The 23,058-nt window shown below is 39.6% G+C and overlaps 1 protein-coding gene across 1 annotated transcript in view; it reads left to right on the top strand.

Annotated features, from left to right (window-relative positions):
* Gnat3 (G protein subunit alpha transducin 3) overlaps positions 1-23,058 on the top strand; it is a 45,740-nt gene that overhangs the window by 11,211 nt on the left and 11,471 nt on the right. The window contains exons 2-5 of the mRNA XM_004839751.3: positions 3,713-3,755; positions 7,027-7,168; positions 14,553-14,710; positions 18,798-18,926. Of these exons, the coding sequence (XP_004839808.1) occupies positions 3,713-3,755; positions 7,027-7,168; positions 14,553-14,710; positions 18,798-18,926 (472 nt within the window). The remainder of the gene's footprint in view (positions 1-3,712; positions 3,756-7,026; positions 7,169-14,552; positions 14,711-18,797; positions 18,927-23,058) is intronic.

Raw genomic sequence — 23,058 nt, 5'->3', positions numbered from 1 at the left:
TTGATACTCAGAAAGGAGACATTCTGTTCTCAGTCCCAGTTTTTCTCCACAGTGATTTTTCCTGGTATTTGCACCCTGACCAGACAAAACATAGTGCACACCTGCATGAGCTAATATTGGCATGTCCAATGAGCCCGTGGAATTTCTTCCACACCCTTTGCCTTCTAATTTTCAAGTCGGTAAAAATAATGAATATATTTGAAGGAGTTGTAGTCTACAAAACTGTCGTCTGTTTAGGATGATGCCTCAGTTTCTTATACCCCCTTCTACTGTTACTGGATAACTCATTCAACAGTGGATCCCATCCCACCTCTGAAGCCAGCATACCTAGATGCCGATCATTCTCTTCCAGCACTCCCATAATAACTAGTGCCCCACCAAGTAGCATGGTCAGCTGTCTTCTCACCGTGGGTGTGGTGATATTCTGACATGGTTATATTTTCTTAGATGTTCCATTCTCGGGCATAACGATCTCTATGAAGGGATATGGTTATGCCCAGTCTATCAGTTTGTGTTTGATTATGTTAAGTAAATTCTATGAAGAATTCTCAGCAAATTATTTCAGTTGTTACATTCATCAACTTTATCAATTTCCCTGCCCGTGGTAGGGAGTAGACTACTGTAAAATCATAAAAGGTTGAATTCTGGGTGCTTAGTAGAGGAAAAAATCTAAGTATCATCTCCAGGCAATGAGACATTATTGTCCAAAGCTTCACCACTTTGACTACTCAAGATTACATGAGGCAGGTAGTCGCTTCAGACAACTGCAGAAACTGGATACATTTAACCAAGCCAGGGACAGCAAAAAACTGCTGTGAAATAGAATTAAATTTTGGTGTAGTTATATCAGTTCATCAAGGCTTAGGAAAACATAAATCATACAGAAATATTACAATGAGAAAAATGGCATATGGTACAAAGGAAAGAATTGTAGTTTTGAAGCTTGAGTTTAAAGAATTCAATGGTTTCATTGAAATTCTATGAGTTAGGCACAAATCTAAGTGCTTTAGATACCTCAGTGATCCAAACAGAAATACTTGCTCTTTTGGAATTTATCTTACCACAATGGAGGGCAAACAGGAAAACTTAAAAACAATACATGAAATATGTACAGCAAGTGGAGAAAGATAAATGTTAGGGAAAAAAGGAAGAGTAGGAAGAGGAAGAATGGTGGAGAGTGGAAATAAATATCTAAATAGGGTCTGCAGGTTTCTCTAATTCCCTATATATTAATGTAATTTGAGTAAAACCTTTAGGTCTGGGGTTACTAAAAATCATGCTGCTTCTGCTTACATAAAAATCATGCTAGTTTTGGTAAAAGAAGGCAGTTGACTGCCATGCTGGAGAAAGGTCTATCTGGATTTATGAGAACTACTAACACATCTCAACTGCAACTTTGAAATCTGTCCAGAATTAATGATACATTTAGATTTCAAGATATCCTGAGATCCAGTTTCTGGAAGTGACCATAATGTGTCCTCTGCCTCTCCTAGAGACAAAGAAATTAGTATTAGAGGACTAAATAGTCTGCTCACTGGGGTTTCAGATCACCCTCTGGTGCACATGGCTCAGTATCATATTTTTACTGACAAATGTAGATTGTAGTCTAAGACACATTTTAAATGATATGACTTTGCATTAAGTATAAAATGCTGAGTTTGCTTCAGCAAACTTTATTGTGTTTTTATTTAAAAATTTTGGACCTAATTTATGTTATTAGACAACTCATTTCTCGTGAATTGCTGTGTTTTGTTTCTCTTATGTATAAAACCAGAACTTTGAATTTCTCAGTTACCTAAATTCACTCCTCTCACCTACCCCAGCATGTCTAAGATTCATGGATGGATGTCTTAGCCCATTTCCTGTTGTTAATACCACAATACTAAGACTGGGTAAATTATAAAGAAAAATGCATCTGGTGGTACTCAAGATTGTACAGGACATCGCACAGTGAGAGATACAGAAGGAGCAAGATATCAGAATGACTCTTGATATGATCAGTTATTTTATTATTCATTAACTGCATAAATGGACTAAACCATTCATAAAGGCAGAGACTTAACCAACTCTTTAAAAGTTTCATCTGGTTCTCTTGATATCTGCCCACCGGGATTATATTTCAACAAGTTTTAGAGAGGACAAACTGCTTGCAAACCATAGTAAATAAAAACTTTCATCAAGTTCTTTCATTGTCATTCTCCAGAGTCATAGTTTTTTTTAGGATCTTTTCATATGTATACCATTTAAAGTATCCTTAAGTTAATCTTCTGAGCCCCATAGAACTTACTCAATTGGATACCTACCCTATGCCTGATGTATACCTGGTAAATATTATCTTCTAGACAGTGGTTTGTCCCTTTATCTTTTCTTAAATTTGATAGTCCAGTTTGTCAATTTTTTTTACTTTTGTTCATTTATTTGTATCTTTTCTAACTTTTTGCCTAGTTCAGGATTGTGAAGATTTTTCATGTATGAATTTCTCTAAAACTTCTATAATTTTAGGTTTCATTTCTAAGTTTGTGTATAATTTCAAATTAACTTTAGATACATTGTGATATGAGTCAACATTCTTTTATAAAGTTCACTCGCTAAATACATTTGTAGAATATCCACAAAAGCTACTGGATGGCAAAGTTTCTAGGTGCTGAGATTCTCAGATACCACTACTTTATGTTTTACACTATAGTTTTCAAACAATTCCATGCTTACTATGTCATGAGAATCCTCTAATGTTCCTATGAGGTAAGTACTCTCAGTTTATAGATAAGGAAATTCAGAGGTTAAAGGACTTACTGAAGATATTGCACACACACACACACACACACACACACACCCCACACACACACACCGCAAAGGGAAGGAAATAGACCTCAAACCTGGGTTATCACATTTTGTATTTGAGCTTCTTAGTTTTCATTTCCCAGAGAGATACTATTTGGAGGCAAATGGTAGGCAAGAAACTTCCTCAAAAGGCTCTGAGACATAGCCTGAATCAACCACTTTTTTCATTGAGGGTTCATGTTTTCTCTCTTTCAAATCATGATGTGCATTATGTATTTCTCTACATGGTGTTTGCAGAGTTGACTTGATACTGCAACCAGGTTCTGTATTGTATATCATCAGCTAGAATAGATGTTCCAGATAGATGCTAAGGAGTTCTTTAGTCCTGCTGGCTGCTCAGCCTTAGCCCCACCTTCTCCTACCCTGCACCTAGGAGTGCAGAACACACTTCCAGACATTCCCACACCCACCTCACCCTAAACGCTCCGCTCCCTGGGTTTGCTTAGTGTCATTAGCGACCTCTGCTCATTTAAACAGAAGAGATCTCACCTGCGTACCAAGGTAGAATGGCTGCTGGAAAGAAGGGCCCAAAATAGGCTTTGAACAGGTCTTGAAATAAGAGGTTATCACCAAGACTTTCTTCTCTTGTCATTGATTCAAATAGGAGGTACAGGGGAACTTCTGTGAGAAGTGACTGACCTAGAAACTATGAAAACTGGGGACTATTTCCTTGGGCTGCAAAGCCAGGAGATAATTAAATGCTCAAGTTACATTTGAACACTATAATATTTTTTAACAATATACACTCCTTGCTTTAGAAGCTACCCCAGGAGAGGGGTCTGGTAAACATTTACACAGCAGAAAGTGATAGGCTTGAATATTTGCACAAATTTGTGTATCGCTTAATAACATTCTCCTCTTTTTATTACAGGAGCAGGTGAATCTGGAAAAAGTACTATCGTTAAGCAAATGAAGTAAGTCCTGAACTATTTCAAATGTTTCATGTTTGATGTCAATCAATGTATTTGACCACCCTTAAAATAAATGGTTTGGAAATGCAGATAGGTAGTCGCTTGTAAATCACAGGTAGTGGCACAATTACCATAGTTGCCGTGCAAATAGTCCTTCTCTCCTGTATCAGAAAGCACAAAAGGTGAATAAAATTGTCATTTCTGTTTTTCGTTTAAATGTGGACTCTCAACATGATAAATACTAAAAGCAGCTATGTTTTAATATATTCCTCTGAGAATGTTCTAGAGCTGCTTTAATATTTTGGCCTAAGCTATACAAATGTCAATCAATGATCCACTTGTGTTTTTGAGGAAATGAGATTTTTGCCCCCAAAATTGTAAATAAGCAGAGTAAACTTTTTTCCATGACACAGACTCGGAATTTGTAATTGGTCCACTTGTAATTAATCCATAAAAGGACAAGTATTCTTCAAGTGTAAAATCTCACACTAACAACTGTCAGTATGAAGGTAGCAGCAAAATCTAGAAATGAAAGCTGAGCAGGACAGAAGACCGCAGGAGCTCGGTATTTCTGAATTGTACGCTGGACTTTGTGGATAATTTTATTTGTCCTGGAAACTGATCACAAGTCAATGCATACAATGGCCTTCCGAGGCTCACAGAAGCACTTTGGAGTGTTTCTCAAATAACTTGTATTAAGGTTTTGGAGATTCTTAAATTAGTCGGGAAGTTATTTCCAAGTTGTTAAGTTGTAAAGACAAGAAAACTTTGATTAATACGATAATGCGCTTAGCGTTTTCAGCCACAACAGCACAACGCATTTTAAACAACTGTCTTCAAGATGTTCTTGCCACGGCATAATTTTTTTTTCCTAAAAGTAGCTCCTCATAGGCTTCTGGTCATCTAATTTTCATAATTTTGACTCTTGTAATTTAGCGAGGATCGAAATTATTTTGGGGAAAAAGATCAGTTCTGCCATTGTGTTCCCAGGTTTGCATTATTACTGGGGTCCTCGTGGGCCTTGTTGTCCTCCCTCCCTCCCTCCCTTCCTGCCTTCTCTCTTTCCTCCTTCCTTTCTGGTCCATGTTTTGGGAGCACTTTCCATGGAGCACTCCAGGCTGCCAAGAAGGTGGGGTCATTGTGGGTCGCGTCCTCTGCTCACCTTGCACACATCATGGGAGAGACGGGCATCAGCCTACAGATTTAACTGCTAATAAGCTTCTCTTAAGTGTGAATGTGAAAATAGTATTTGCACCTCTTTGGCATTTTGCTTGTATGAAAATGGAATGCATATTCAAAATTATCACTATCATGGATTTCGATGTGTCTTTTGAATTTATTTTTTCTGAATTTTCTTTAAATAAGTAGGCCTGAATTTCTGGGTAAGTAAATAATGAACACAAACCTTCTAAAAATTAAAAAATGCAATGTCTAATGATGAAATTGGGATAGATAGGAAGTGAGCTGGTGGAACCTTACGGATGTCACTGTTAGCAAATCGGAGAGGACAACCACTGCTGTAAGAGGAGAAGGTGGAGTCGTTTTTGAGCCTACTTTTAAATTTTCTGTTAAAGATTCTGGATCTTTCTTGTGTCAGGGAGTGACACCACTCAATGGTAACACTGTCTAGTGACAACATCACTATTTTTTTCCATGTTATGATTTCATGTCAGTTGCATATCAACCAATATTTCAGTCTCAATTTCAAACTTCCCCGTAACCTCATGTGCAGCACAATGTTCGCCCTTTCTCCTGTCCCTGGAAAGAAGGCTCCTTTGTCCAGGCCCCTGGTCCTAATCATTCCGGGTCCTCAGGTCCACCCTAGAACCGGTCTCCCCTTCTTCCTTTACGACATTCAGCTGTACCCTCCGGCTCTTCTCTTTCAGGGTCCCGTCACACTTAAACCCGTCTCATCTGCTCCATCTTTCCATCTTTTGAGCTTAAATAGTTTTTTTTTTAATTGCTAAGTCATTTGGCTATAAAAAATAAAAGCTTTTAAATATAGTAAGCCACAACCACAGTTAAATGAGAAAAGAGAAAATCGGGGATTCTCCACAATAAATATGATGGATGGATAGGTGGCTGCCTTACCATATGCAGACCCAAAACCAGTTATGTAGAACCATACGCACGAGGAGAGACCACATGGACATTCACAAAGCTCAAGTATCTATTAAACAGAAGATAAATAATTCAGTTTAGCTTCTCTATGTACAAAATAAAAATCAAATCTTATTTCAAACAAAAATGTTCATCTTTGTGAATTAGCAAACAATAATTCTAAAGCAAACCATTAAGGCCAAGGGGTTAAGAAATCAATATTTCTCACCATACTTTGTAAAATTACATATTAGAGTGAAGTGTTAGAAATATTGTTTTCAAAATATGTGGTGAACTGAGAAATTTTAACTGCTGATATTCTAAATATACTATTCTAAATATACTTCTGAAAAATTTCAAGAATGATTTAAAATATGGAAAAGTGTGAGAATAAAATGATTTAAACACATAAAACATGAAAATGCACATACAGAGAGATCTAAGTCAGTGTCGGTCCCCAGTAGCACAAAAACAAACACACAAAATAACACAAGTCTACCCAGAGACTTGGCTCTGCCTAGGTGAAGCTATTTTAGGCGCTCACTCCAAGCCATCATCAGTGAGGCGTTTGGTGGCTGAATGAGTGGAAGGAAGACAGGACTGGAGCCAAGGGAAGCCCTGAGGACGCCCGGGCACGTACACAGACGCCGGCCCAGGACAAGGGCGCAGCGGAGCGAGTACCCGCGGGGAAGAAAGCTTTGTGCGTGCTGTAAATAGAAACCACGCACTCCTGTTTGTTTCCCAGCTGTCCTAAGTGGTAGGAAAAGACACCGATGCCACTCAATGACTGCTCTTCCTCTCCAGGCGCGACGTAAACACACCCTAAAGTTTCAGACTCCTGAGTGTACCTTTGGCCTAGAAATCTGGAATGCACATTCTAAATAAAATCCTTATGATTTACCCATTTAAAGAAAGCTTTTAATCTATAATAAGTACTAAATCCTCTTCATATCTAGCATGACTAACCTCCCCAAATAGAAAATATTGCATTAGAGGACGAAGACCTTAAAAATACAAAAGCACAAAATTGTTCTGACTTAATACATCCTTAGGGTCCACATTTTTTCCCTTTTAATGAAGACATAGTGTAACTGCATTCTAATAATTTGTTGCTGATGTGCTCTGATGTTACTATCAACTTCCTCTTGCAAAAGCTGCCCATGTTCCACTGTAGGATCATCCACAAGAACGGGTACAGTGAGCAGGAGTGCTTGGAGTTCAAAGCAGTGGTCTACAGCAACACTCTGCAGTCCATCCTAGCCATCGTGAAAGCCATGGCCACACTTGGGATTGAGTATGCGGACCCCAGGAGCACCGTAAGTACGGAAGTAGCGAGTCACGGCTCCTACCCAGGGATCTGAGCCTTGGCGGTAGGAACTAACATTTGTATTTCTAATCAATATCAAAACTTTAGGAACACGAAATAACGATTTTGCAAGTATAAACTCTATTCATTTTAAGGTTTCTTACTTTCCTGCTTATCATTGTGCATTACAAACTTATTCAACTTTAACTGTTTTCTAAGGAATCAAACCTAACATTAAGTACTATGCTAGACTAAGGAAATGTATTGCATATGATTGCTAAGTCTGAAAGATTTACTATAACCTGCTAGACTGCTACACTTCTTAGCTTATGAGCATTTCATGGAGACTTAAAAAATTTTAATCACACCACAATTATCATTAATGTTCAATGTTAATTACAAAGACTGTGGCAACAGTGAAAACGCTCATTTTGCAGTCTTAAATTTTTAGAAAAGAATTCAAAAGCATGAGAATAAATTGTTTCTAAGGTTATTATCTAAATAATTTTGTTTCTCCTTTATATTATACAACCATTTCACACTGTATTATACATCTACTTACTTTAAAACATTTACACGCAACATATGCTATTTTAGTTAGCAAGTGAAATATATATTATTATCCAAGGAACAGTAGCTGACCTCACTCACAAAAAGAGTAACCGAGTGCTGAGTACAGTCCCCTGGAAGACATCATTCGCTGGTCCCTCTAGGAGTTGCCTCCAGGGGATGCTGGTTGAACTTTTCCAAATGTGATTCTTGCACATCTTGTTATAAGAACGGTAACAGTGGAAAGGAGCAATATAGCAAGGATAAAAAGGAAAGTCACATGGGACCACACACTCACCGCCATGGCTCCATTCTTCGAGCAGACCATGTACATGGCCACAGGGAGTCATCAGGGTGGAAAGGAAAACATGCTTTCCTATGTTGTTGATTTTCTTTCTGTTTATATTAGCCCATATTTGTAGTATATAGTGATCACATTCATCCTGGGGAGTTGGTACGTGTACAGAACACATCTTGATTCTTTGTTCATTTCCTTCCTCTTTACTCTCTTCCTCCTCTTTCTATCATTCTTTCCTCCAGAAATCAAGGAAATGCTCTTAGGCAGATGGCAAAGCCTATAGCCAAGGGTCACTCACTTCTTCCACTTCTAGCTTTCCCCATATCTCGGCTCCAGTCAACTACCTGCTCCTCTGGCTCTAACGTCCTTCTCACATGGAAGAAGGGAAGTTGGAACAGCTGAACTCCATGGTCCTTCCTTCCTTTATCATTCTGTGACTTAGTCATCACATTCTATCAAAGGGTAGTTCAGTTCTCTCTGAGCTTGGATGTTTCTGAGGACCTAGAATTTCAAACTGGCCTTTCAGAGGCAACCTAGAATAACACACCCTCAGTTCAAGGGTGGGGTCATAAAACCCAAAGAGAAGTAGTTGGTTTCCTTCAAGTAGCGAAAGTTTAGGGCAAATTCCATTTCCCCTGGCTTCTATTTCAGTGCTTTTCACTATACAAAGATCTTTTTTAAAAAATACTTTGAATGACTGGAAATATTTGCTGTATTTTTTCTTCCAGGCAATAATAATTATTAATGTAGGTGGACATTACAAACTCCTTCGCAAATGGAATAACAATGTTCAAATTTGCTTATGTAGCGTTCCACAGGTCAGGGTGAGGGAGGTGGTATATCACAACCTTGTTTGCTACTACTCTTTAAAAATATGTGTGCTTTCTACAACCCAGGATTTTCCAGTCTGCAGTGTTGGACCTCCCTAAAGACCTGAAATCTGTTGGTCAAGAGTCATAAGGATCTGTCACATAGTAGAGTCTACACATTGCTGCCACTGTACTGACTAAAAAACAAAACCAAGTACAATTTATTCCAACTCTGTATTCAACATATTGAGCCAGTCCTAAGCAATTGTTAGGACTTGTCGTGTCCTCAAGTAGCATAGTTTTATGGCACTGTGTAGCCCCTGTCTAGATTTTTCAACTGACATCAACTCAGAGTTTTATCATATTCTTGGATGTTTGGATTTAAGATGGAGGTACTATCTACTTTATTAAACTGTTCATGCAACAGATTAACTAACAGATGAGTTGCTAACCATTAACTATGTCTCTATAAATAAACACAAGTGAATCAGAATTCTAATCAAACTTTCAGAGTTCTGATTAGCTTTTGAATTGTTTACACAAATTTACATATTTTTAAATAGCCATCTGGATATCATCATATCATCACACAGATTTCCATTCAAAGAAGGGCCTGAGAGGAAAAATGGTAAGGGTGTGTCAGTCACTAGTTCATACATTTAGACAAGTTACTTAATCTAAACTTTAGTTTGTTCAATCACAAAATGTCAGTACTTTTCTCATTAAATTATAAAGCATAAATAATTCACTATACAGAATATTTCAGGATGTAACTTTCTAGTAAATATTAGCTATCATTTTTCAATTATTTTTTTGAATATAGCCCACTCAAATTTATGTACTGAATTCTACACATCTACCATCATTTGAAAAAATAAAACTACTATTTATGCACTAGAAATATGGCTGGGTACTGAGATACACTGAGCACTCAGCAGTCATTGAGATTGAAATAATGTTTGTCCTTGGGACAGGCAAGTGTAGTGGGACAGGTAAAGTGCAGCACAGCTAAAAATGGAAACCAACAGATGGCTATTTGTAGAAAGAACTACTAAGAAAGGAAGCACTAAGTAGACAGGGAGAGGAACTAATGAGTTTGTTTTCAGAAATGTTGAGTTTGTGAGTCCTGTGACACACTCACTTATGTAAGCAACTGTTGGAGCTCACAGTGGCTGTCCTGGCTTGAGTGTTCAGTGTAGGTGGTTTTAGCAACGTCAGCCCTGGCATATGATTTAGACTAAGGGAGTGGATGCTTTAGAGTAAACAGTCAAGTGCTTAGGGTAAGAACAGTAGCAAGGAGAACAAAGCCCAAGTAGCAGCGTTTTTAAGAGAGAAAAAACAAAACCTCCAACATTTTCTAGTCAGTGGCGAGGATCAGAAAACTTCAGAGGAAAGGATAGAATATTTAAAAGAATATCAGAGGTATCTAGAATTGCAGAATTCCAGTGATGGGGTCCAAATGGAGGTTATGCAAGTTGAAAAGTCTAGAGAGGTCAAGGAAGGAGAATATTTAACTGACGCCGGGTCCATAGCAAGACGGAGCCACTGGGATCTACTGAGAGGTCAGAAGAGCTCAGCTCAGAGCCCGAGGGTGGGTGGGGGCACAGGACAGAGCCTGAAGGACGTGTTCTCCTCCGGAGGTGTCCCTGCGGGACGGAGGGGTGGGGTCCAAGGTGGAGAGGAAGCAGCTAACGGGGCCTGTTCCTGTTTAGGTTCACTATTTGATAAACTGATTTCACAAACCTGTGAAAAGGGAAAAGCTGAAGAAATAGGAAAGGGGGAATAAGAAAGACGTTTAGTAAATTGCTTTCTTCTTTTCTTCTCTTATTGTTGTTGTTTTGGTTTTTGGAGACGGGGTCTTGCTATGTAGTTCGGGCTGCCTTGAACTCCAGTGATCTTGCCTCAGCCTCCGAGTGAGTGCTGGGATTATGGGCCCAGAACCCCACCCCTAGCTTCATTTAGTAAATTTCTGCTTCTCCTTTCTATTACTATATTCTATTTTAGGACATCTAAAACATACACTGGGCTGACAAAGGGAAGCTGAAGATTTTAACACCTTCACTGCATGAACTGTTTTGCGATCGTGTTTAACATAGCACCCGACAAAGTGAATCCTATAGCACACAGCGACAATGCCAATTCCCCAAGAAGTTCTGTGATTAACGCTCCGTGATAGAACAGGTTTGGGGTACACATATGCTGTAACAGGTTAGAAATTCGCACCCACCACAGTAATCAGAGAACAAAAATCTAGTAGCAACAAAACCTTGGCCTTTTAACCTAGCATTTCTCAAAAATTTACTAGGCTGTGTCTCCCTTCCTCTAAATTTCTTCTGTGATCCTTGGAGATCTGTCTCTAGGGTTCAGAATGAATTTCTTGAGGCCCTAAGGCCATGTGCGGTTGCTAGTGTTGATGAGGAAGCTCCAGCTGCCTGCAGAGAAAATGTGTGTTTCATTTCTACACAATGTTGGTCCAGAGCTGCAGCCCCTGAGTGAGTGGGCCAAGCCCAGACCACCACAGTCCCGGAGTTTTTCCAAATATGTCACAGGGACATGAGAGCGCATCCCTGGGATGTAACTCACCACCCAGGGCACTTTTTAAAAAATTTGGCAGACTTTTTGGAGATTCTTCAACATTTCCCTGGGACATGAGCTATGAGTTAATGAGCGTATTCAGTATGTTGATTCATTCACTATGAATCTTCAGAAGGTAGAAATGAACAGTCTCTACTTTCATGTGCTTACAGCCCAATATGAAATATACCACACCAGGAAGAAAATGCACTAAGTAGTGTAAGTACCATAAAGAATAACTTTTTTTAAAAGGGTGAAAGGCCAGAAAGAGAGGTCGGAGAAGGTCCTGGAAAGGCTGTGCTGAAAAGACGCCTGGCTGGGCTGGACAAGGAAGCAGCAGAGGCTGTGGGAGGCCAAGGGGGAGCAAGGTGTGCGCAGCTCTGGAGCCTGAGGAGGAGACAGCAGAGGGGAGGAGGAGGGTGAGGGGAAGCAGATGGGCAGCAAAGCAGGCAGAGCCTGCGAGTCCTTGTAGAAGATCCGGATTTTATTTTGAATTTGGTGGGAAATTACTAGAGTCCTTAAGATCTGGGAGTAAAGTAGTCTGTAGTTTAGTTTGCAGCTTGACTGTCATGTGGAGGATAATTTTTCATGCTCTTTATTTGAGTGTTGCAGATTTTACAAATTCAAATGATTGGCAGGCCCACACCCTTACAGATACAAATGTTAATTCTTTCAATTACATCAGCACTTCAGTAAGCACATGACACCATCAAGGACTGAAATGAAGTACGTTCCATAAAATGCTATTTACAGTTTGAAAAGAATCAAAAATGGCACATGCCTATCACCACCTGTGCACGCAGCACTGTAGGAAAGGGAAAGGTCTAGGAAGACAAAACTCTAGCTGATTGGCGGCTCTCCTTTAAGGAAAAAGGACTGCAGGGGGCAAGGAGGTCTTGATTCCATGCAGACATTGAAAGAGGAATTCCACCCCTTGCCCCACAGCAGCACAGAGCGCTTCTGCTCAAAATGCTCAAAACTGAACATTTTCAAAGAGAAGGAAGCGCCTGTGAATGTGGCTCATCACAAGGTGCTGACAAGGCGGGCAGTGTTTTCCTTGTTGGGAGAAAACTTCACGAGAGAGCAGCTGTCTTATTTCTTCATTTGTCCTGAAAGGCACTGGAACAGTGGTCAGGCCAAGTGGGAGACAAGGGGGAAAGGTTTAAAATGTCACCTTGTGCTGATGCAGGAGCTTGGCCACCAGTTTGCTTTTGGCTGTTTCACAGCTGGCCCAATGAGCATCTGATAGGTTTGATTTTAAAAACTAAAACCAAAACAAAAATCCTTGATTTTGAAAAAAAAAAATTAAGGGATTTTGTGTTACCAAAGTCATTAACAAAAACAGATGTGCATATATACCTTTAATGCAAAAAACAGAGTTTTGATGCAACGGTGAAATAAACCTATAGTCAGTTTAACTTTTTTTTTTTTTTGGTACCGGGGATCAAACTCAGGGCCTTGAACTTGCCAGGCAGGCAGTGGCACCACTGAGCTACATCCCCGGCCCTGTCAGTTTAAGGTAATAAATTGAATTGTGTCAGGAAACCAGCAGATGCTGACTGAATATGCTCCTCATCGCAGCCTGGCTACAGTGTGTCTGTGTGGCTTTTTCTGGTGCTTATCTTACTCTGGGTACATTAACCTCTGGGATTTAGGCTCCCGATGCAAAGGGAGAAATTACTGCGCTGCCCCATGTTACAATCTGGAGGCCCAGGGGTAGCCTGGGGTGTGTTATCCTGTCCGTGGCTGCTGCAGTGCTCACTGGCAGGGTCCTGGGGGACACTGACTGTTGCCATGATCAGTTTAACCGCCTGGAAACTCAAAGTCTTTGTCTTTGAAAAAATAAAATGTTTTTGTCCTACAAAGTTTTGATTTTTAGTTTAAATAAATTGTAGGCTACCAGAAGTTGTGCAAACTGAGTTTACTTACTCAGTAAACTTCTCTCTCGGGTTGCTCCTTGTAACCTCCAAATATTGTACTAACAGAGCTGATATAATCCTTGCTTTTCTTTTTGTTTCCTAATCTCACCTCTGCCCTATTGAATTGCTCCAAAAGCAGCAATCAATACCTACAGGGTTCCTCAAACTTAGTAGGTATAAATGTTTACCACTGCTTACTACAGGATTACAGAGTACTTGATGGCAGATAAAACTGTATGTTAGCTTTTAATATAAATTTACTACAGTGAATTTATTTCCCATTTTACTGTTATTCTTACTTGGCTCTTTTTAAATTAAAATTACATGCCCATTTAGCAACATTAAGGCAAATCTTGAAAGCAGCCTACACGTCCATCAACAGATGGCTGGATAAAAAAAATGTAGCATTTATGCACAATGGAGTACTACTGTGATAAAAAGATAAACTTGAGTCATTTGTAGGAAGATGAATACACCTTGAGACCATAACTCTAAGTGAAGTAAATGAGACGAACCAGCTTAAGTATGACATATTTCTCTTATATGAGGAACTCAGAGTATAAAGAGCAAACTGAAAGATCAATAACAGGAAGTAGGGAGAGAGATCTTGCTCAGTGGAGAAGGGGCCCCGGGGATGGAGGGTTAAGGGAGGGAAGGAGGGAAAGGAGATGAACAAAGGTTTACGATGCGTCATGTACCGGCCAATTCCTCACAAGGAGTGTCAACACTGTGCGTGGCAACACGGACCAGATAGAAAGGAAGAGGCTCAGGAGATGAGGAGGGGAGAGCGGATGAAAAGAAAGGAATGAAGACTTGTTACGTACACGCACCAAGTCCCTAAAGGAGTATAGACGTTATATAACCCAAACACTTGCGAATAAAATTTTTTAAAAATTGCTATCATCTAAGGAAGACAAAATGCCAGGAGGTCAGTTTTGTTATTCTTTGACCCTAACCTTCTACCTCTCTGAGGACTAAATGGATCTGTGCCCAAATATTGTTACTTTTTCTGTCATCATACTGAGAAGTCAGGGATATAGGCCAAGATATCCTAAGTTCTCCAAGTAACATGTTACAGTTTTTGCAAAAGGAGAACTTTAAGGCATTTGAGTTCTATGATCTTAATGCACTCTGAAAACATGTTCAGTGGAATTGTTAGCAAAAGGAATGACACAATCACTGAGTTAAAATGTTCTGCCATTGCCAATGACGTGTCTCTGTCTTCTCACGAAACTGTCACTGCAGGAAGATCAGCAGCAGCTCTGGACCATGGCAGATGCCCTGGAAGATGGGTTCATGACAGCTCAACTGGCCGAGGTGATCAAGCGACTGTGGCGAGACCCAGGGATCCAGGCCTGCTTCGAAAGAGCCTCTGAATACCAGCTCAACGACTCTGCAGCCTAGTAAGTGACGCATTGTCCAGGTGATGGGGCTGAATCACGTGTAAGAAGAGCTGTAATCCTGCTTAGTGTGTACTCGTGGATGCAAATGAGGAAAGCAAATGACCTTGGAGAAGTAAACATGAATGACATGACATAAATGACATGCAAAAAAACCAAATATTTAAAATAACTAATTGTGAAACTATTTGCCTGGCATGGGTGCATATCTTCTCTTGATGAAAAAGAATTAAGTAATTATACACAAAGCAGAACACTCACACAGACTGGCCACATGCACACTGAGGTTTTGGGCTATTTATTCCAGCTATACCAATGTTACTGAAGTTATCTCTTAGAATAATTTCACTAGTAACTCATGCTTTAGCTCACTGGATTGATGACCAAGATCGACAATTCTGGAAGAAAATAGTTATTGATTTCCAAAACAGCTGTATGTTGCACGATTGTTTGGGATTCTGGAGAAAGACAGCATAATTCTCACAGCCAGTATCATCTAGTAAGCATTTACTACCCAAAAGGGAATGGCTAATAAGGAGGTATGACACTACTTCTAATTTCATTATCAACATGACTTAAAATAATTATTTTAGCAAGCCATCCTTAACCTATTCCAATAGTATATCCTTGCAAACACATATACACATGAATGAAATTATTATCTAAGTACTAAACATTTCATGTTTTTGTCCCTGTATATGAATGTATAAAAATTTTAAATATAATCCTTTGATAACCCCCTAACAGAATATACTAGCAGTACTTAATTAAGCAAAGGAAATGAAAATAACAACAAAAGGTACCATAAAAGTTAAGCATGTAAAGGATCATTGGTGGACAGAGCAATAAAACTTGCAAGATACTTGAGATGTTTAATCGAAGATAAACTGAATGATTCTGGAAAGGAAGCAAACCATATTCATCCTAGGGGGAAAAGCAATTTTTGGTCATCACTCATTCACTATTGTCTTAAATCCTGAATTCCAACGTGCACGTTGCCTGCAGGGGACAGTCTGTGATTTCATAAAGTTGTTAGCAGCTTTCCAGAATATCTCAGTGTCTACTGCATTTTAATAGTAAAAGGGATCCCTCTCTCTCTGGGAAAGATGCTAAAGCTTTGCCCTCCTACACTCATCATCGGTAAGGCCCTAACAGCAAGTTAAAAGCTAATTAACATTCCCATCTTAGTTAAATTCTCCAGAGAGGAGGGAAAAGACAGGTATGGTGAGCTATAACTAATTATTTAGTTTTGGATATGTGATATTAATTAATCAGTAGTTTTCCCATACAATATTGAAAGAAATGAACTTGCAATTGTGTTTACCACCTCATTTGTTCTTTAATAGCAAAAACTTATTTGCAACTTATGTAGTTAAAATTAGCAAGTAAAATGGCATTTTATTATACTTTTAAGTTATTCATTTGCTTACATAAAATAAGTTTTTCTGCAGAATTACAGAATCATAGTGAAATATTTATCTCCACCTCAAGAATCAAATTAAAATATTTATCTATACGTCAAGTTAAATACAATGAACATCAATTCACATCAGTTTTGTGGATGTGGCTCATATGGTGATAGTTTTTGACCAGAAAAATCCGCACAGCAGGAAAATAATCAAAGAGCTGATTCTCACCTCCAGGGAGCATCTCATAAATATTTTATAGATAAACCAAAAGAATAAAGTATTAACACATTTTTCTGCTTAGAAGTGTCCTTAGGGACAAGTTAACAAAAGCTTGCTGAGCAAAATTGTTGAACGGAACCTGCTTTCTTACAAAAATTAAGAGCAGATTTTTTTTCTGAAACAAATACTGAATTACATTCGTATTGTAACCCTAAGTACAGAATTAGACTGGCAGTGTATTGGATGCATATTTCATATACGTTGTATAGAGAAAGGTCTCTATCGTTTGTATTTATTTATTGGCTTGTGGGTGAAAGTGAGGTATTTGTTGTTTTCTCTAACCTAGAGACCTTTCAAGTTGAGGCTAAAAAAAAGTTGAACCTGAGGAGAGGGAATGAAAGACATGCAAAGAAACGCCGTGGTTGCAGCAAAGGAGCTCCTGAGCTCCAGCAAGAAGAGAGGTCAGGCAGGGACTGCACGGGGCTGAGTTAAGACGCAGGGTCTGTGGGTGGGCTCATCGCCTGTGCATCTAAATTCCACCTGTGCTAGGAATTAAGATGGACTTACAGGTGAAATACTGTTTCTATATCGTTGGAAAAAGAATTGAGTATTTGTAAGTGAATTAAACCATTTATATTAATGGTTTCAGGTCTAAGCTTTGGACTGCAGTCGTGGATACCCAAATCTTATCTTTGTTTATTAAAATAAGCATTTTGAATGCTTGTCAGTTCCCTAAGACCTCTCCTTTGCCTGAAATCATTTATACACTCAAAGAAAAGTTCATCAAAATGTGTGTTTACCAAAGCTTTCATTTAACTATCATTAAAGTGAATTTAATTTCTATTTTGAGAGACATATTTGTTTATTTTTCAGTCAGGCATGAACTGACTGACCAGTTATATACCTACAGTGTGTGCAGACTTAGGTCAATAAAAAGTTCACAATGATTTGCTTCCTCGAATACAAAATGAATTTTTACAAACTGTTGCCAATACTTTCTCTGATACATTTCTATCTTGATGTACCATTTTTTAAAATCTTTATTAGAATAAAATAATAGTGATACATTTTTTACATTTTAATGTTTCTAAGAAGTGATTTATCTATTTAGTTATTCTCTTGACCAAAGTCCCTCTGGACCATTTTCCATTCTTAACTTGTTTCATGTTAAAAGGGAAAAGATCCTCAAGGAATAGATTACCGTACTGCTCTTGAATTTATTCTTTAATGATAAAGTAACTTTCTAAGGCATTTTCTTGATGCTAAGACACAGCAGTCCCTTAATTTAAATCCTGGAAAAATTTCAACCCCTGAGAATAACTACTATTCTGCTGACTCCAATTCTGGCTCAACGGATCTTCACCAACCTTTTATTTTTCTGTAAGCTATGGAAGCGTGGGTCAATGTAAGGGGTAAATTGTCATAAAACATTAAATTGCTACTGTTATTTATATTTAAAATTCCTCAGAGAAATAGCCACATTTCTAGGCTACTAACTTCAATGTCAACAGTCCAGAAGAGTGGCTTTCACGGGAAACTCATCAATAAAGCGCTTGTTTTTGATTTGTAGACATATTTGATTTCACGGATCAAGAAGCTAAGAGCAGTTTCCTTCCATGGATCTCACAGACTTTTATAGAAAACACAACTTACTCAGACTTAATCTTGCTCCTCACCACCTCTAGGTCCAAGACAGACAAGAGCATCTGTGCTCAGCCTGATCAGATGAGGATTCTTGGCCTGTCTTCCAGAGGGGCTCAGACCCCACAGGAGCCGTGGAAGAAGGTGGGGGGATGCAGTGCCTTCGGTCCGTGTCCCCAGAAGTGCTGGGTCGGGCAGTCTGCAGTGTCCACTGTGGGCCACCCAGGGAGACAGGGCACTTCTCTTACGGAGCCACCTGGATGTCAGCGTGGTCCTTAGTCCTAAATTATGAGGCTTCTGCAAAAATAACAATCTTCAGATTTTGATTTTTAAGCCAATCACCCTCTTAAAATCTGAAGTGGCTAAATTCAAGTTACAGAATTCTGAGGACAGTGCAGTGCCCTGTACTACAAGCCTGGCAGGACAGTCCATTATATATTTGTATGTCTGCGTTGATCAAGTGGGACCTTCATTTTGGTTTCCATGTGGACGTGTCCCAGGCCATGCGGGACATCTTCTCTCCCACTGCTATGCCCATCCCAGCACATGTATCATATATGCCTCCCAGCACACAAGCTGAAGAGCGTGGATCTGACTCCTTGGGCAGAGGCCCCAGAGCTTAGTCTGAGCCACACTCGTGCTCTGCCTACTGCAGAATCTCAGCTACCAAACTCTCACCATTCTCATAACAAAGTGTGAAAAGCACTGGTCTGGAGTTTATCTTTTTTAATGGACTCTAAATTAAAAGTTCACTTGTACTGAATCCTGGGGTCTTCCAAGGCAACCTTAAACATCTATCTATATTCTTTTTGTTTTATCAGCTACCTTAATGATTTAGACAGAATAGCTGCTCCTGGATATGTGCCAAATGAGCAAGATGTTCTTCATTCCCGAGTGAAGACGACTGGAATCATTGAAACTCAGTTCTCCTTTAAGGACTTGCACTTCAGGTAGGAGCCAGTGTGCGCGGGCACCGCTGCTGCCCACTGCTGGGCCTCCCCCTGCCTCCCAGTCTGACCCGAGTCTGTCTTGTTTCTGTCTTGAGCAAGCCAGGGTTAGATTTTGATTTCCTCATATTTAAAACGGACATTGAATTTCGGATTTAAAAAAAAAAGAAATATATTTAAATGACACTTAGCAGATGCCAGAGATCCTATTTCCTTGCCTTCTAGTCTCCTATTTGGGTGAAATATTTGTATCCGATCTATTTCCTTAACTTAAAAAATGCAAATAATTAAAAGGAGAGTGATTTGAATATGATGCTGCTATTTACTAGAATAACAAAGCATATTTTATAGGCATGTTTTGGGTATGAAAATCAATCATTATTTCTTGCTCTTGCATTCTCAAATTCTTCCCTGAAATTCTACTGTGAAATCACCCTGACTCTATGAACAATGGAAATCCATATTGCAGTGTTAGAAAATATCCTTTGGCCCTTAATCTCTCTCTATGAATTGTAGGCTAGGTTGACTATTAATCATTATTAATAAAGTCTACCCATAGTCTTCAGGAATGAAAAAATTGATAACAATGAAATTAAAACGGCCGTTTATGGATTCAATAATGAAAACATTTTTAACTTGTAGAAAAACTGGGGGGAAAAGCTGCTATGAATTATTTATGGCCATTTGCAAGAGGAGAGTGAGAGACAATAAGTATCATAAAATTTGTTGCAGTGGGATAAAAGCTTTGAAAATTTTTAAAGGCTGAAAACTGCTTATAATGCCTAGCATAGCTATTATATAGATAGATAGGATGTTTTCAATTAATCTGAAAGAAATTCTTCAAAATGCACACTACATTTCAGGCCCACACTTAGTAAATTTTTGATCTTGGAATGCTTTAGAAGCTGTGAGCAGACCTGGTTCTGCCACCCATTAGTTCCCTTTGGAAACTGTTTTCTTCAGACTGCTAATCCTTGACCCACTTTCTGAAGTTCCCCTGTGGGAGCCAATATCTGCTTGCTTCTCCCCTCTGCCCACCCTGACCCAGCCAGCGTATTCTCTGTTTTCCACATACTCGAGTTTCTGTCTTACTCCTCTGCTGCCTCTCCAAGTCCCTGGCTGCAATGCTGAGTAGAACTGGGGGTGGGCCTTGCGGGGAGTCTGTCCCGAGGTCAACCCGCCTCCCCAGGAAGGAGCAGCCGCAGTTAGCGCTTGCTCAGTCGGTGTGTGGTGAAGTCCTAGCAGAGAGTTAGGTAACCCGATGTGTTACACAAGCTACTGGAATTTTCTGGGTCCCAGGTTACCTGACTCTTAAACCAGTTTACATAATATAATTAATGTCACCCATGGAATTTCTAAAAGCCCTGGGCTCTCTCTCCAACACTGACCAATTCAGTACTTCTCAGAAATGGTCACTTTCATGAATCACCTTGTTATCTATGCTTCTTTTTTTTTTGGTACTGGGGATCGAACTCGGGACCTTGAGCTTGCAAGGCAGGCAGTGGAACCACTGAGCCAAATTCCTGGTCCCTTGTTATCTATTCTTGAGCACCCCAAGCTTCAGGGCCTTTGAACTGGCTCCTCACATCCCAAACTGTTTCACCCCGGGCTGAGGCAGGGACGACCTTCTCACCACGAAGACGCCACTCATCATTCGGTCCGCCCGGCCTGCACAGCAGTCCTATGGCTGGTGACGCTGAACACCCGCCTTCCGGCACCTTTTAGCTGTGCAGGCCTCTCGCTGCACCAGAGCCCGTCAGCGCCCAGGGCTGTGTCAGGGCAAAGTCCTCTGAAAGATTTGCCCGGGGTCTCAGTGAGGTGCAGTGGACCCAAACGCACATCTGCCCACCCTCGAGATCCGCACTGGGTGCTGTGGGCCACTGGGTGGATGGCAGCCGGTCCTGTCTGGCTCATGCTGCTCTGGGCGGTGTTAGATTCCCTTCGGGACGATGAGCAGAGGAGGCGGGCACCGCGACAGGGGAAATCCGCGTGATTATGAAGGGTCTTTTTTCCTTGAAGAGCTATTTTAGATAATTTGAAAATATTTTGGTCTGTTTTCCCCTAAGGTAGGGCTTGCTACCTAGCTCAGGCTGCCCTTGAACTCATCATCTTCCTGCTTCAGCCTCCTGTGTGCTGGGATTAGAGGAATACACCACCACACTTGGCTGCAAATATTTTTAGCTTTAGTCACATGAACGGAGATACATTAATCACTTAATAAATTCTCACAGCTGAATCATCTTTCTTTCAAGTGCTCTGTAGAATTGTCCGACTGTGCACAGGGTTTTGTAGTATAAAATTCTGTATTTCAAAATGGGTATTATAAGAAGAATGTCCCTCCCAACTTCATTCCAGCAATTGGCCAGGTGTTAAAATATATTACATTAGCATTGATTTGTATTCATGTAGCACAAATCACCCCATGACTATTTAAAACTGAATATTTAATTTACATGTTAAATGAGAGAGCTCTGGAATTTTAAAAAGGAACACCAAAATGAAATATCCTCTCTACCAAACTAGTGTGTCATCTTCATGTATCGTCTAATTTAATGGAAATTACTTACTATTCTCATCAAACCTGTGCCCCAGCAGTCAAGCTGATAAAATTAATTACCTTACAGTCCTTATCAAGTCACAGTTCTAACATCAAACTGAAACATTCTTTTACAGATGGTTAAAGTACGATATAAGTGGAAAATTGAATCCAAGTGTGAGCCGTTCCGTTGTCCTGTTGATGCAGAATAATTCCCAAGCACAGCACTACCAAACAAGTGTAGAGAAGTAACTTTCTCCCTAAGTGCTCCATGATTGAGAATCAGAGTCGAAAGCACTTTGAATGCTATAGGACTTGAGGGGAAAGCTCAGTAACTATTACAACACAGAGTTTACAGTTCTACTAATTTAACATAACTGCTTTTGAGATTGCTCGAGCAGAACCCTGACAGGAAATGAAGGGAAGATGAGGTTGGATTCACTGCCATCCCTATAATAAAACCACTTTCTACATACTGCCAGATCTGACTTCTAATAGTTTGTTTTGTTAAACAAATTTCTATCTAAGTTCATACTTTTTTCTCCTATTATCTTTATCCAGTTTTAGGATTAGCACAACGTTGAGTTCCTAAAATGAGGGGAGAAGTGTTCCTTCTTTTTTCTGCTTTAAATGTTTGATATAATTTATCAGTTAAAATGTTTATGAGCCTGCTGTTGTCTTATAGGTAGGTTTTCAAGCTAGGAATATACTTTCTTTAATAGGTGCTACTCAAATTTTATATTTCCTCCAGAGTCAGTTTCATTAATTTGTCTTCCAAGGTACTTCTTAGAAGTTGTCAAATTTATTTCAAAAAAGATTTTTGTAATATGCTTTCTATAACCTTTTAAATTTGGTAAAATCTGTGGAAAAAAAAAAAGATGAGGTTGGATTACTTTCTCTGTGTCCCCTGTGTGGGCAGTGAGTGACCCGGCATAGGACAGGCGCCAGTGGACTCCAGAGCAGCTACATCTCCGTTGGGCTTTGCTTTTCTCGATTATATCTCACGTACACTATGTATTTGTTTCAGGTATGCTCATGATCAATATTACCAAAATAATATGTCATATAAGTCTAATTCATTCCAGTAATAGATTTTGTTTTAGTGACTTCACACATTCCATTATACAATAATCAGAGAATTCTCCAGGGAGCAAGTCATGTGACAAGTGCGTACAGCTACCTGTTCAGTGGGAAGCAGGTAATCATAACATAGTACTAACAATCATGAAGATTTGGAGACCCTGACTCCCTCGTGGTGATAAGGTATCTTGGGTCTTTTCAATCATGAATAGAATAGGATCAGGGAGGCTTCTGTGACTATGGTTGGTGTCAGTGAGAAGCTACCACTCTCTATTTTCAGATCCAGGGCAGAAGGAAGATCTCATTAGATATCACGCTCTGGCCAAGAACTCGCCACGTAGTGACCAGGGAGTGCTCTAGTGGCTGTCAGCTAAGGAGCTGTACCAAGTCTGAGAAAGCCAGTAGTTCAAAATAAATTCCTACTCGGACTGTGTCTTATTTTTATCTGGCCAAACAGATGGAAGATGTGACAAATGGTGATTTTTTTTCAAGAGTCCCTCTGCTTAGAAAATGAGCATT

Source organism: Heterocephalus glaber, unplaced genomic scaffold (assembly GCF_053883595.1).
Source record: "Heterocephalus glaber isolate CG9 unplaced genomic scaffold, H.glaber_assembly_v1.0 deba00000676, whole genome shotgun sequence".
Lineage (NCBI taxonomy): Eukaryota > Metazoa > Chordata > Mammalia > Rodentia > Bathyergidae > Heterocephalus > Heterocephalus glaber.
The sequence above is the reverse complement of the archived record's forward strand: the minus strand, read 5'-3'. Positions and strand labels throughout refer to the sequence as shown.